Raw genomic sequence first — 15,619 nt, 5'->3', positions numbered from 1 at the left:
TTCCATAAGAGCAATTCAAAAACATGAATACACATTTTCTTCAAATCTGTAGCCTATAACACTGATTCCCTACTAGTTGTACCTTGTACTTTTACATATCGCTACAGTCACCGGCCATAAAAATATTTTCGACAAGCTTATCCAAATAAAAAACAGAAATTCTGATGAATAGATCAGATCAGCAAATAGAACTACAAATTGATGAAGGGCTGATCATGAAGTAAGTTAAATACAGGCCTCATGTTACAGTGTCCTGAGAGTCACACCCTGCATCTGTAGAGTTTATCAAAAAGATGGCCACAGTTACTGGTTATTTACTCACCGGTTCGTGGACAACCATTTTCAATCCTCAAGTTTGTCATTTAGCCAGTGCAGTCTTTGGTTTTATGAGGTCAGACATGATATGCAGTTGATGGGTCTGACTAAAAACTTAAGGACACCTCTGCTTAGGTTAAGTTGGTCAGTTGTAACTGTCCCGAACAGTCGTCATTCCCTTAATTACGCGTGATTTCAAGCTTCAAAACAATTTAAAAGGGTGATTTAAATTGTAATTCACCTCCTGCACATTTAATATGAAACAGAAATTAATTATGGTGACAAAAATGGTGGCAAAATCCATTCTTTACACATGTCATGTCTTCTGTGAAGTGGATCAAGTGGCCAGAATTGATTGACAGGCTTTTTGAGACAGCCTCATGCGACCATTTGAGGACCTGCAGCCTCCCTCTCAGACTGCAGCTTGCACAAATAGTTGATAGCTGTGAAAAGTTAAAAGATAAATGTCTTATAAAATAAATACTGAATTGCATTTTACTTTAAATATCGAGCTGAGGAACAGGAAAGACAAAAAAGTAGCAAATCACTGCTATTTATCTTATGAATGTCTTCCTTTAAGTTAGAATGTTGTATGTGTCTGCTTTTATGCAGAGTTCTTACCTGTCTTTTATTGATTCAACTCTAGATATCACAAGACTTTGTCAAACAACTGCACTGAGGGAAGTCTGTTAAAGTACAGCCCCAGGCAACAGAAGTGTCCCAGTCAGGCTCCCAGGGGTCTCCAGCTCCTTACCAGTGAGGGAACACTGATGGCAACACTGGAGAGGAATGTCACCTTCTTAGTCTTTCTGGAGGAGGTGCTTATTTAATTTAAACAAGGAAATAATAGTGTGTGTTAAGGGGTGGCTCATTTGTTAAAGCAGAGGAAGTATTGAAAATAACAATGTGTTGATTGAATATGTCCTGTGTAGATACTGTGTGATAATCAAATTGTTAAAGTGAGCTGTTCAGAATGACTTGAACCACATTAACTCTTTGATAACCTGCTCTGTTGTACTTTCATACCGTACTTTGTTTCAACCACCAGCCTCAACTGTATGCTTTATAGAGTGATGCTTGTAGGCTTCATGTTTTAGCACAGAGACTGAAGAACCAGCCTATCAAATTAATATGGATAGACATGATTTGTAGCATGACCTCGTTCTTGTAGCTGTCTCTGAAAGTGCACTCTGTATCGAGTCAGCAAGTGACAGTATTTTCTTTTCTCTTGGAAGGGTCTTGGCTCCATGACAAGTATAACAGTGGACTTTGGCGATGGAACCACTATATCATACAATAACATAAGCTCCATCGATGACGGGGTCAAGCATATCTACAGTAAAGTTGGCATCTACCAAGTTTCAGCAACAGCAACCAACAGTCTGGGTTTTGACAGAGTCATACTTTACCTGCATGTCTCTTGTGAGTCCAATGAAGTTAAGGTTCTTGACAAGGTGTGGCTTAAACATGCAAAGTCATGTAATATCCTTTTACTTCATGTGTGGATTAAGTATGTGAGTGTTCACACTGCCTGATGAGTGATTTGTCAGTTTGGCTAATATGATAAAAATTACTACACAATGTGCTAATCTTCACCCCTTGTCACAGCTGATCAAAGACTATAAAATGCAACAGCCTTCATATTGTTTATACCACTTAACTAGTTATTATTTAGAAAGAAAAAATAATACAAAATACTCAGGGGGCTTCTACAACTTTAAAATGGCTCATTAAAGTGGGTCTCGATTCAAAACCAAAATCCAACAATGTGAGAGCCGCTCAACCGAGATATACAAAAAGACAGCCGTTTTTAGACCCCTCACTTCCATAAAACCACCACTGGACAGCTTTAATTCAACTAATTATAATGGTGACCATTGTATGGCTGGAATACCCATAAACAAATATATCCGGGCTCTTGATAAACCACTACTGCAGCGCAAACAGCTTCCACACTGTCCATCAATGTGTTCGCTGTGTTCCAGGTAGTCACCTGTTCTGTCAAAATATTATTACAAACATAGCCTCTGTTGAGATTTTGAGCACATGGGAAGCTTTATATTAAGCCAAGTTTTAATAAAAAGGCGCAAGTTTGCAGTTCATATGTTTTCTCTCTAAAGGTCAGCTTGAGCAAGTGCAGCTCTCAGCTCCTTTGGTGGTTGTCAAGGACAAGGCAGTGAATTTCACAACAGCACTTCGTCCCAGTGATGTGGGAACCGTCACTTATTTCTGGTGGTTTGATAACAAGACAGAGGTAAGGCCAACATTCTATGTCATTCTCTTATTCTATTTATTGAGAACACCAAATTTCACAATCACATCTACTATCTTCTGCCTTTTAGCCTGTTGTGACCCTTGATGGAGCGATCTCCTTCACTTTCTCTAAGGAGGGAAGTCATAGTGTAACTGTTCAGGCCTCAGCTGGTAATACCTTCCATCAGGACCAAATGAGGGTGGCAGTTTACGGTATTTATTGGATTTGATCTTTAATATGTACAGAGTGCATTTTAACAACTTCTTAACTGAGACAATTTTGAAATTGGTTTTGTAATTATGAAATTGGAAGTGATTCTATACATTTTGATGGGACATCCTCACATCTGGTGATGAAAACACTGGATGTAAATGGATTTTACCAATAGCAACTGCACTGCCAAGAAGATCCATATGCTGGGCTGGATTACTGACCCTAGCACAGGCTTTCCTACCTCCTGCGAATTTTGTTGAGTGGCTGGACTGTGTGTGAGATCATGAAGAGTTTTGCAGTGGCTGCATCTAAAATGCCCCCAATGGATTTGAACAGGATTTTAGAGGCCAGTCTTCGAGTATGTGCATAAAAACATGAACCTGAAGGTCAGCGTGGAGGTCCCTGTTTACTTCTGTAGTAGCAGGATCCTTACAGAACCTTTTTTTTTCTGTACAGAACTTTGGTCAACTGAAGTTGTTGTAAAGTGCTTTATAAATAAAATTGGATTGGATTACAGTATGACACATAAACAAACCCCATTACCAAAAATTTCATGTGACATCAAGTTACTATACTCTGTAATATTTTAATATGAATGATTTGATGATATATTACAGTATGTTTTATGTTATTGTTGTTACTATGTAGTTAATAAGTCATATCAATCTCCCCATAACAAGATTTTCCCAATTATAGACCATGTACTGTCAGCTGAAGCCTGGAGTAGTGAACTGAATAGGAAAGTGTGGGGTGATATTGATGAAACGGTGGGAATCTCTTACTCCATGTGTGTGACAGACAGCCACCCAGTGGTGGTCAGAGGAGAGGCACTCAGGGTTGTTCTTAAGCTATTAACAATTTTTTTTTCCATTTATCTTTACTGGTGAGGTGCCTGAGGCCATCTGATCCCAAAAATCAAAGCTTTGATTAAGAACGTTGATCAGTCTAGTCTGTGGTATAACTAAAACATTTTAGTCTAGTTTGGGCTCCTCTCCCTAAGGTAATTAAATATGACTAAAAGCACCAGAAAAAGCATATGAATGAACCTTGTAAAAACTGCTGCAATTTTTTTAAAAGGTTGCAGGAAAAACTCTCTCCAATTCCACATATATCTTCTTTTTTTTTTTCAAATAATTGACCCACATTTGAACCCGCAAGCCTTCTTCAAAAACAGAAGTCTGATTTGAGACTTTCTTTCTACCTCTTAATCTGTATTTTATAACCAGCAGCTCATGGCAGCCCTTGATGTTGAAAGTTTCGCTTTTATGAAATAGGTCAGGAAAGTTAGGAATTAAACACAAAGCTCAACTTTTTGAGCATCTACCATCAGATAATAATTTTCTCGTCAGTAACAATAACGTTAAGATTTTTATGGATTGGTGACATGTCCAGGGTGTTCACTGCCTCTTGCCCTGTGGCAGCTTGGAGAGGCTTCAGCCACATGTATAAAATTACATGTTTTACTTTTGGTTTAATTTGCTCCCAGGTTTCTAAATGCTTCTAAGAATTAAAGTGCAAATATATAAATTCCACATTCTGTGAAATCATTGGGCTTTCCTTAGAAGCTGATGATGGAGTTAGCATTAAAGTAGGTTTTCGGTGAGCACCAATTAATTTCCTTTATGCCAACAGTACACGATCAGTGTGCTTTATCTCATGGCAATTCCCGACCGTCTTGTCTAGTCATACCTGATAAAGCTGGGAATGTAGCAATTGGTAATGTTTGATGTGCAGGGATCAATAATAGATTTACAAATTTAATAGAGAAGGTCACAGAAACAAAATAAAAAAACAAACAAACAAGCGGAGCTTTCATCTTTTTCAGTTTCAATTTAGCAGTCATATTGCAATTCCAGCCCACCATTTATTCTCTGATGAAAATCTCCATTTGCTTCTGTCCAGTTGGCCTCACAAACTATTTGAAGTAAGTTCTTGTTATATTGTAAATTTCTGTATTATGAAGTAAGAAGGAAGATCTCTGCTTGTATTTCAGATTATTTCCAGTCACATGCTCTGGCCTTTTCCTCTAATCTGGATGAGCTGAACCCCGGGGTGTCTGAGTGGAGAGAGGACATCAGCAGAGTTGTGAAGAGCTACATTGTTCAGGTCAGCTCTGTAGCTGCTGCTGTTATAAATGCCATCTCATGATAAAATCAGCACTGAACTAAACCGAAAAAGGTCTCATTTAGATTCTGGAAATCAGCAGCTTTTCCTATGGAAGAAAAGAAAAACTTTATTTAGTGAGCTAGTAGCATTTATTTTCTTTGTTATGCCGTATCTAATGCACACATGTGATTTTAACAAATATTTCCTTCCTATAGATGCAAAATCACTATTTGAAGCACAAGCTTTCAAATGAACTAGTCAAATAACTGCTGGCCAGTGAAAGTGCTGCTCTGTGACAGTTTCCATTTGCTTTGTAAAGAGGGGAAATGCTGGTGAGAGAACATGAAAACCTGAAGTAAAAAGAGACTAACTGTGACTAAGAGTTTCTGGTTTTCTCCTCCAGACACTGTGCAGAAGGTTATGTAAAATACCTGGATAGTCTATTCTCTCTCTCTCTCTCTCTCTCTCTCTCTCTCTCTCTCTCTCTCTCTCTCTCTCTCTCTCTCTCTCTCTCTATATATATATATATATATATATATATATATATATATATATATATATATATATATATATAACAGTATCCCTCAGTATGAAACATTCACTTTGACCTTCTGTCTTGTCAGATATTACCACAGTTTACACCAGGACACTGACAGGGAGTCCTCTGGTTATGGCATAAATACACTAAAAGCCTTGGCCTTTACCAAAGACTGTCAGACTGAACATGCATGTTCCATTTGATCCAGACATTATGTCTCGACAGGGACTGGCATTTAGGCAAATGATATATGGAGCAGAAAGTATTTACAAACACTACCTAAGGATTGTATTTTGGGACTGAACCGTAGACTGCCACCTAAAACTGTGTCAATTAAAAAGCCGTTCTCATGAGAGTTTGCTGTTATTAAAGGTCACAGCAATCAGTGAGGATCAACTCCTGGTCACAGTGCTCCCGGGTTTACCAACCACAGCTGAGGTTTTTATTGTACCTGAGAGGAGGTCAAGAGAGGGAGCCATGGATGAAAAGTGGGCACACGTGGATCAGGTACTGTCTCATCAGATCATTTAGAGGCCCCTGGCGGTGTTCGGTGTTGTTTTCTATGATCCTCACAAAAGAGACTTCTGTGTAGAGAAACTTCCCTAAAGAATACATCAGGTGACAATCTGACATATCACTTTAATCTCTGTTGCTTTATTTAGAAGAAAACCGATATTTAGGCTCTTTCTCTCAGCAGATAGAAACATGCCGTTGTGTAACTTTAATTCTGTATTACCCAGTGAAATGAGTGAGTGAGAAGATATATATGGAAAAACAGCTTATCGGGTTATGCATGATTATCACATATGCAGCAAATATTTGATGTTTTCTAATGTTTTACTTGATGTTAATATCTTAGTCTTAATTTAAAGAATAACCCTAACCTTGATACTGATGCTCAGGATCAGAGATCACCGTGTTTTAAAAGAGAGGTTACACCCTCACTAAACTGTTTCTGTCAGTATTCTCTTGGAGATTTGAAACTTATTTTAGTGAAGCAATGCATCACAATGAGAATCATGTCCGCATTTATTTTTACCATTTACATCATTAATGATGTAAATGATAAAAATATATATATATTTTTTCTAAATTGTTTTTCTATGCAACAATATTGTTGCATAGAAAAACAATTTTTTTTGTGCAGCTTGAGGAGAATCTGCCCCCCCTTTATCACACAACAGTGAGGCTAACTTTGACAAAAACAAATGCAAGCTTGATGCTCATTGTAATAGATCACCTAAGGCAGCCAAGTTTAAAGTTTCTGCTATTGTGTTTTCATACCAAAGTTAGAATAAATAGATGCCACTGGCTGTATAGTGGGCAGGAACAACTTCGTGTTTTGCCTTGATAAAGGTCAGCAATAATGAGGACTGTACATTTTTTGAGATAATTGGGCCAAAACATGCTCGCACTCTGGTGTGGTAAATTAAATGATCACACAGAGAAAAAGAGCAATGTGTTTTTGATAGGCTCATGGTTCCAAGCGTGCAGGAACATCCATCTCATCTCATAAAGCGCCATACTTTCAATAGCAGGCCAGTTCATTCTCCTTGTGTAGTTTCAAGACCTCTGCAGTCATCTGCAAGACCTGCTTCTGAATTTTTCTCTTTTCGTAGTTTTATGATTCATCCATTCAGCATAAACTTTTTTCTTCTTGATTGCTTCTTTTATTTCACAGAAATGCCGATAAAATTTTGCATTTATGGTGCTGAAGTGCCAAATGATTTATTGGCTTAAAACATCTTCCTTATGTTTCAATCCTTTCTAAAGAGTAATACTTTAAGTCACCACTAGAGGGCAATGTTGTCTCATGTAAAAGCAGGAGCTCTGAAAGGACATTTACAATCATGCCAGAACTTCAATGAAGTTCCTATTCAATCAATGAAGACTGCAGCATTTTAAAAGTTTCGACTTTACACAAACCTTTGAATAATAAGAACAACATTATTTCAAAGCATCGTGCCTCACGACAGTTATTACTTTCTTTCTCAATTTAAGAATTTTTTAAATTGATATCCTCCTATGTTATTTAAGGATTATAAAACAGAGTTGTTTCTAAAGCACAGCGCAGAGAAGCTCATTTATTCATCACAAATAAACATGATTTTGTGGGCTCACAGTCAGTCTTGAACTAAGTTAATAGGTATTTAATTACATTGATGCATCATATAATTGGCACCATCGAGAAGGGAGACAAAATGGGGCAGGCTGCTGGGATTGGGAATTAAAGAGATGTATTTATCTAAAGCCTGTCTGATTACCTGGCAGAACCTCACAGACAATAGGGTAATAAATCTTCAGTTCACTGTTCTCATCTCCAGTGAATGACTTGCGGTATGGAGGCATTAGATGAACGTGTGCCCATGCTTACACATGTGTGCGTTGAGTGTATGTGTGGAGCGGCTTATTAAAATGTGTAATAGATTTACTGACCCTGATATGCCACTAGAACAAAAAGTAATTATTCATGCTGTGTAGAGCAGTCTAATTTTAACCAGTAGAAAGATTTTAGAAAGAGCGAGATGGAATTAGTGAGGCATGGCTAAGGACTCAAATGGGCACTGGGAAGGCATTTGGGTCCCTTGTTAAATGACTACTTCATCAAGGTGTGTAAAAAAGCTACAGAACTTTGAGCACGTCAGGGAAAAAAAAATGAAAACGACAATTTTTATGATATTAGAACATGCTTTGATTTCCTATAACGTTGACTCGTTGAACTTTTAAATGGGTAATTCGCATTCTCTTTAGAGTAGTTATGCCAATGAAATATAACGGAAAAAGTCCCTCTGTGACAGAAATGGAAAAAGATTATTATTTCTTTAAATGTCACTGCTGCACTACAAGCAGAACGCCCTTTTACCTGAACATGTTTTCTTCTTCTTTAAAGTCTGCAAAGTTTCTGAGTAGCAGTTTTGCATGTGTAATATCAACATTTACCCCTCTTTGGAGGGAAAAAAAAATAATTCTGATTCATAATTCAGACGTTTGGATGAAATGACTGGTTGAAATATTGATGACAGTGCAATGTTGCTGTACAGCTGCAGCGAAAAGTCTTTACTGTGTCCCTTCTCCTAGCTTTCCAAAGTTCTTCTAAGTGCTCTGAACCAGGACCTCATCCAGTTCACACTCAAACCGGGGGTACAGGTGAACGTGTACGCCACACGGCAGTCTCCTGGTAAGTCTGCTATTGATGTCTTCAGCCTGACTTAGTGCAGTTCTGCCAGTTTTGAGTCTGAAGATGAAGTCTGTAGTAACAAGTTAAAATGTTGTCTTGAAAAGAACAATTGTATGAGATTGAATGGACAGTTTTGTTTGGTTTGGTTTATGTTAGTTTAGAATAAGTTGTAGTAGCTCTTTAAGTCATTTAATTGATGTTTAATATACGGTATTGTGCGGAAGTCTTTACTCATCCTTTATTTCTCCATATACTGAATTGAGGCAGGAAAGCAGGAAATAGGTTCAGCAATTTATTGAAACATGTGCAAACATAAAAGGAAGTGCAATATATAAAGCGAAAACAAAGTTGGTACAATTCCAACACGTTCGAATGTCAACATTTGGTATCAGCTCATTTATTTTTCAACACAGCCTGAACCCTCTTAGACAAGGATTCTTTGTAATGTCTTTAAGTAGTCTTCAGGAATAGTTCTCCAGGCTTGTCGAAGGACAATCAAAGCTCTTACTGGATGCTGGCTGCCTTCTGTTCTGTTCTCTGTCAAGATGATCCCACACGGCTTCAATAATGTTAAGGTCTGGGACTCGGGGAGGATTCATCACTCCATAAGACCTGTTGCCACTGATTTTCAGTTCAGTACTTATGTCATTGGGCATACTTTATCCTTTTGTTCCTATTTTCTTTCCTAAAGAATGACTTATTGACAGCTACTCTTCTGTGGAGACCATTTCTGATGCTTCAGTGAACAGTAGATGGATCAACTAAAGGGGCAGGTGCATGCCTCAGGTCCTGTGTCAGCTCTTTGATGGAATTTTTTTTCTATTTCTGAGGGAAATACTCTACTTTCAGACCCTGTTAATCTGCTGAAACTTCTTCTTTTTTCCTTTACCTGTTCAGTTTTCTGGAATTTTGAAAAGGACAAGCTACACACCATGCTCAGAAATGACAAGTTTTTTGGCAAATAGCTTTGGGCACAGATGCACCAACCCACTATTTGCTTTAGATACATACATTTATATATTCAGCAATATCGATACATTCTTATACCGGAACTTTTTTATTTATACTTTAATAGTAAAGTAAGATCTTCCTTTTTATTAGACAGAATATTGAGAAAATGCCACGTTATAGCAGCAAGCGGATAGCAAAGCAGAATAAAAAGCCATATAAATGGAAGAACAAGATCAGAAGGAATAATAGTACTCAGGCAAGAGCTATTTAAAAATGTTATTAACAGTAACAGTGGCCTCAGAAAGTAAACACTATGATTTGATTAAAAACTGATGTGTTTTTATGATTGTTTTTTTCTATTTCCATCACATGATTACATTAGAAATGACATGTATGTATAAACTCAGAGTAATAATGAACTAATTCTGTCACACCATTTTAGCTGAAAGCTTAAGCTTTCATTAGAACTTGCATTGAGTCTGGATTCAGTCGTGAACAAGGACATGGATCGGTGACATCAGTCCACTACCTCATCTGCATCAGAGCACATACCCATATTGGATCAGACCGGTCCAAAATCTATCTTTGGGAATCACCTTGTTGGTGCAAAAATACTATTTTATGTCTGTCAAAATGTGTTATCTTTGAGGTTTTTCATAGATGCGATTCAAAACAATGATGTGTCTTTGCAACAGGCTGCTAATAACAAAGTGCCTGGAGATAAAATTTAAAGTTGGTTCTTTGATAAGATGTCTGTTATGTGTAGACTCAAATAAAAAGGTTAATTCTTTGAGTTGGATGCCTTTTTGTGATTTAGGGACGTAATGGTCAGATAAGTTTTAAGTGTTAAGGCTGAACAAACAAAAAACACATTCTTCTGAAAATGGTCAGGTATAAGGACTGGACTTAGAATTAGTGAAAAAACAGCTGGTTTCCAGGGAAAAACTTTGAAAGACCTTCAAAGAGCCTGGAGAAATTATTGCTCAAGACCACTTTAAAGATTACAAGAAAGTGGTTGCAAAATTTAAAGAAATGAGAGGAGGCTTGAGACTTTTGCTAAGTACTGTATATATAATTTATATTCATATAGGATTCCTTTGTACATTTGACCTCCACGTGTGCTCATTCTCTCAATCTTCCTCCTTTAAAGCTCCTCTTGTGGACAGCAGTGACAGCGTACATAGCAGCACTGCAGTCATCATGCTCGTGTCCGTGGTACTGATGGGCTTGGCCGTCTTTGTAATATATAAATTTAAAAGGTACTGTATTGTAAATACAGTAAATATACTGTGAGAGATTTTCAGACACACTGATGCAATTATCGATGAAATGATCTGTTATTGTTTTATTGTTGTGTATGTCTATGTGTGTGGTTGTTGTTTACACAGCCTTGGAATTGCCTTCATTATCTCTGTTTACCGCTGCACTGCTGAACTCTAAAACTTTACACAAGTATTCAGACTCCATATAGCTCAGAGCTATGGACAGCCACAACACAATAATAGCTGGAGGAATAAGACAATTCCCCTCTGTCTCAATCTGTGGAATATTACTGGGAATGACAGCCTAATCAATTCTCCCAGAGTGCTGAATGGGTGTCAGAGTCCTGCAGTTATCAATATTCATCTATCTGACAATGTGAGGGTTGACCTTTCGGAAATGCTAAACACAGCCATTCAAGGTGAGGCATCCTTTGCAGAATGGCAGGAAAGGTTGAGAAGATAAGTCCTGAGACAACATATATTATACAGTGAGGGACATACAGTAAATAGCATCTTCTGCTGCAGGTAATCCCATGCCAATCATGGCCGAATGGTTTAGTTCCTCTGCAATGTCACTCATTATATAGTAAAAAATTACCTGACTTCAACTTTCTGGATTGTAATTGCTACATTAAGACATCAACTTAGAGTTTCCTAAGCTTTCCTAAATGTCACCGCACAAGCGTGTGGGAAATCTGAAATTAGAAATGCAAGAATTTAGTTTTAAGCAGAATTGGGAATGCATCTGAGGGAATAAAAAATTGATTGAAAACTGAGGTGAACAATATGAGAGTGAGAGAGCAAAGCCCAGTGGAATGCAATATGCCCTAGTTTCAAGCTTTCAAGCAATCCTCTGCCATTTTTAACAGTTAAAAATAATGTGTGACACTTAGTGAAGGCATTAGTGAAACAGACCGTATGGCAGTTTTCCATCAACTTGTCTTTTTTGAAATTTTTTAACCCCCTCCTCTGGGTGACCTGCAGGAAGATCCCAGGCATGAACACGTACACAGCAGAGCAGCCTGATAAAGAACAAGAGGTCATCCCAGCAGTGACCTCCATAGCTGTCCCAAACCCAGAGGGGGACAAGCTGACCTCACTGGATCATGTGGACGTACAGCTGGATTCAAAAAGCAGAGGTATGAATGCACCTATTTCCTGGTTAAAGCTACAGGGTTTGTTCAGTCTTGACTTTTTTTTTTAAGCTTTTGTTGGACAGAGGGGATCAACTTTTCATTTTGTGCACTATTTTGTCACTGTTTGCCGAGTGACTTAATGTTGGTGTACCTAAATCATTAAAACTTTGTGATTATTTGCCTCACATAATGGAGGTAAGTTGATATTCAATTGTAGCAAAGGAAGGAAATTGCTCTCTCCTTTAAGGTTTTCATTTATTTATTAAAATGAAATGGCTCATACCCACACAGTGGACAATAATGTCTGTAAAGAAGCCATAAAGACTCATTGCTACACTTCATATCCACCAAACCCAAACTGTGTACATGACAAATTCAAATTATAACTATAATGTGTTCAGCAGTTTATTTTCTCTCTGTCCTTTCTTTGCTACTTTTGCACAGCATGCTCTTTTCATAGTGGCATGCTTTTTGCTGTAGCACGTTCAAGTACATATATAAATATAGCTTAGGCATTTCTTTTTGTTTTATCTATGTTTTACATGAAGCTTGTCTTACTGTTGAATATACAGACAGGTGACCATTTAAAGAGAAAAGCTGAATGCATAAAAAAAATTGACACAGTGTATGTGTCCTTAGAGGAAAGAGTCACTTAAAATCCAGACAGCTTTGCTCTGAGTGATCCCCTTCATATCATGATGTTAACAAGAAAAAAAAGAAAAGAAAAAACACCTCCATCCACAGGGCATGAGGTGTCACCAAAGGGTTTGATGGGTATGAAAATGGTGTGAATCACCAGATCTCAACCTGTTGGTACAGTTATTGGACATTTGGACTGACGTTTTGAACAATGCTCTCCACTATCATCATCAAAACTCCAAATGGGGGAAATGTCTTGGAGGAGTTGTGTTCCATCCAAAAAATAGTCACACTTGAGCTGTTCCTGTAGCCCGTCACCTCACTGAGACACTTTAATTTGGTTTCTTCTTTAATTTTTCTGTACAGTTGTGTCTTCTTGTATGTCAACTAGGCTATTAATGTATTTAGCATGACATGCAAGTCAAACTAACTATGTTAAAAGTTAACAGAAAGATTAAATGACTTTGTCTTAACCAGGACAAGGCATAAAGAAAAACATCTTATTAATCACCTTGTTGTTTGGGGTTGTGACAAAAATCATAAATGCGTATGTCACCACCTCAGCATATAAAGCCAAAACTTTCTGCTCAATGTGGCAGTAGGTTTTTGTAAATAAGCTTTTAGCACAGCATAAGAAGTCACAACAGTGAGGAACTGTGGCCACAAGTTGAAGCTCACTGACAGCGAAGATACACTCACTTAATGTTAAGTGCTGATGCCATTTTTCCTCCTGCTGTATTGTCATGCAAGTTGCCAAGATGCAGCTATTATTATGTGTCGTATATTTATGCATTTGCCATCCTGAGTTAGTCATAGCGAGGTATTAGAATACACAGGTAAGTGAAGCACAATCAGGTGCCAGCTAAAGTGATGAGAATGTCCGGGGTGAATTATTTGATCCAATAAAATAATTAGCTCACCACGAAAGCTGCAGAGTGGTGAAAGCATTTTCATCAAGAAATATCTATGAAGTTCCCGTTGATTTACGTCTTCCCATACCTACAGTAAACAATCGACCCAACCAAGATAAATGTGTTTGCCTGAAAAAATATACCCTTATGCAAATAGCAACATAAAATTCCTCCTCTGTCTCTTCCCTTTCTTCTCCCTTGCCAGGCTACCTGCCATCTCACACAGACATCAAGCTCTCTGATGAAGCGCCCCATGTGTTTTAATGTTTGGAGTCTATGACCGACTCGAAAGCAATACATCTTCTTTGGCAGTTACTTCCAGCAAGCTAGGAAACCGCGGTCACAATGACTGGTCTCGAGTGTTTTGCTACCCATGCATGGATGGACCAGTTCACACTGTGCTGCCTAAATCCCTCTGAGGAGACTGTACAGATTTATACTTGCCTCTTGAAAAGGAACACTTTTTGACTGAAATACTTGTATTTTTGCAAGGACATTGATCTTTTTATGTAAATAATGTACATCTATAATGGAAGGAGTAAAAGTTATGTCTCAGCTGGTTACAGCAGCATTGTCTCAAACATGGAAACATCAAATAGCTGCACGAGAGGGATGTGTAGAAATATTTAAAAAGATATTCTCCTAAACCTGTTTTTGGGCTTGTGTTTGTGAAGTTTACTTTATGCAGCTATGTGGAACTAACTTATCTGAGTAAGACAGTGAGGGAAGCAGATTCATTAAGCTCTTTGCAATCAGTAAATCTTATCACCAGATTCTCATCAAATGAAAGCTTGCAATATCCAGGAGATGATGGAGGGCTCCCAGTCTCAGATCTGTGTATTCCATCAAGCCTGTCGCTCTGCTGCTCAAAATTTTATATATGTCATAACAAAAAAAGAACAGAAGATTATAGCGGATAAGTATAACGAGAAGATGAGAGTCTGAGCAGTCCTGCTTGTCATTTTAGTAACAGTGAAACATCATAAATCTGACTCTGGCTGATCTAAATCATTCATATGATTTATTATTGCAGCAGCAATCTCATGTTTGATTGTCCAATGGTCATTTTGACTGCAAACTAGTGCTCCATATTAATATGTTGCCTGGGCAATTTCCTTCACATGCCAGTTTCTACAATGAACACAAAATGGAAATTTACTGAATAAGTCATGTAAACAAGTGTATAGTTACAGTGCAGCAAGTAATCGCTGTAATGCAGTATAAAACGTGATACAGTGCCACATTTTTTGTCTTTAATTTTGCATAAGGTCGTGGGTTATTTGCTTTAATGCTACAAAGTTAAAAGATTCCTTGACACATATACAAAATATTTATTTTATTTTAACTAATCTCACTGTGAAGGTTGTGGTTCCTCCTCAACACAATTTTTTTTTTTTTCTTATTTTGCACTATAAGCTCTTTCATTTATTCTGGATTATTTAGACACCAGCATGATACCAGTATCTCCATGCAGTGTTTCCCAAGTTTCCAGTCATGCAGAGGGGCCTGCAGTCTTCTAGGTTTGCCCCCAAGGACTCAGCGGACAAAAGGCTGCAGATTTGTTCATCTCCTCAGCTGCGAGGGACACTGAGATAGAGAAGACGTATCTCCTGTCAGCATGGCTCAGCCTACGCACACCGCTTCGGTCAGCTGCTGTCTCTTTGGGATAAGTACTGAAGTTCTTCTTCATCAAACTTTTCTTCTTAAGTGTTGTCAGCATCGTATGTCAGCAAGACAAATTGACTAGAGGCTTCTCCATACCTCTTCGCTGCAATCCTCCGATTGAACCAGAAGCATAAATAAACTCACATGAACTCTCCATGCAGTCATGAGAAGAATTTTATTTATTTTTTTGCGCTTGTTATTTATTTTTCCTAAATTGTCTTCATGTCCCAATAATTAACCTGTGAATATAATTGTGAACATATTTGCATGATGTTTTTTTTTTCTCTTTCAATTACCTGAAATATGTCTTAAGTAGGAAAAAAAAAATGAATGTTAAAAATGTGAACTGGAGTATTTTCTGTTTCTCAATAAGCTAAACGACGATTCATTACAAGTGAAGTGATTATTCGGTGGGTTGTTACTGTGTTTTTCATTTGATCTAGAAGTAACC

The 15,619-nt window shown here is 37.8% G+C and overlaps 1 protein-coding gene across 1 annotated transcript in view; it reads left to right on the top strand.

Annotated features, from left to right (window-relative positions):
- LOC142395141 (VPS10 domain-containing receptor SorCS1-like) overlaps window positions 1–15,619 on the top strand; it is a 49,336-nt gene extending 33,717 nt beyond the window's left edge. Inside the window, exons 18-27 of the mRNA XM_075478422.1 lie at window positions 962–1,133; window positions 1,551–1,737; window positions 2,436–2,569; window positions 2,658–2,781; window positions 4,776–4,888; window positions 5,799–5,933; window positions 8,505–8,604; window positions 10,706–10,814; window positions 11,802–11,956; window positions 13,709–15,619. Of these exons, the coding sequence (XP_075334537.1) occupies window positions 962–1,133; window positions 1,551–1,737; window positions 2,436–2,569; window positions 2,658–2,781; window positions 4,776–4,888; window positions 5,799–5,933; window positions 8,505–8,604; window positions 10,706–10,814; window positions 11,802–11,956; window positions 13,709–13,767 (1,288 nt within the window). The 3' untranslated portion in view covers window positions 13,768–15,619. The remainder of the gene's footprint in view (window positions 1–961; window positions 1,134–1,550; window positions 1,738–2,435; window positions 2,570–2,657; window positions 2,782–4,775; window positions 4,889–5,798; window positions 5,934–8,504; window positions 8,605–10,705; window positions 10,815–11,801; window positions 11,957–13,708) is intronic.

This window comes from Odontesthes bonariensis, chromosome 2 (genome assembly GCF_027942865.1).
Source record: "Odontesthes bonariensis isolate fOdoBon6 chromosome 2, fOdoBon6.hap1, whole genome shotgun sequence".
NCBI lineage: Eukaryota > Metazoa > Chordata > Actinopteri > Atheriniformes > Atherinopsidae > Odontesthes > Odontesthes bonariensis.
This window is presented reverse-complemented; position numbering and strand designations above follow the sequence as displayed.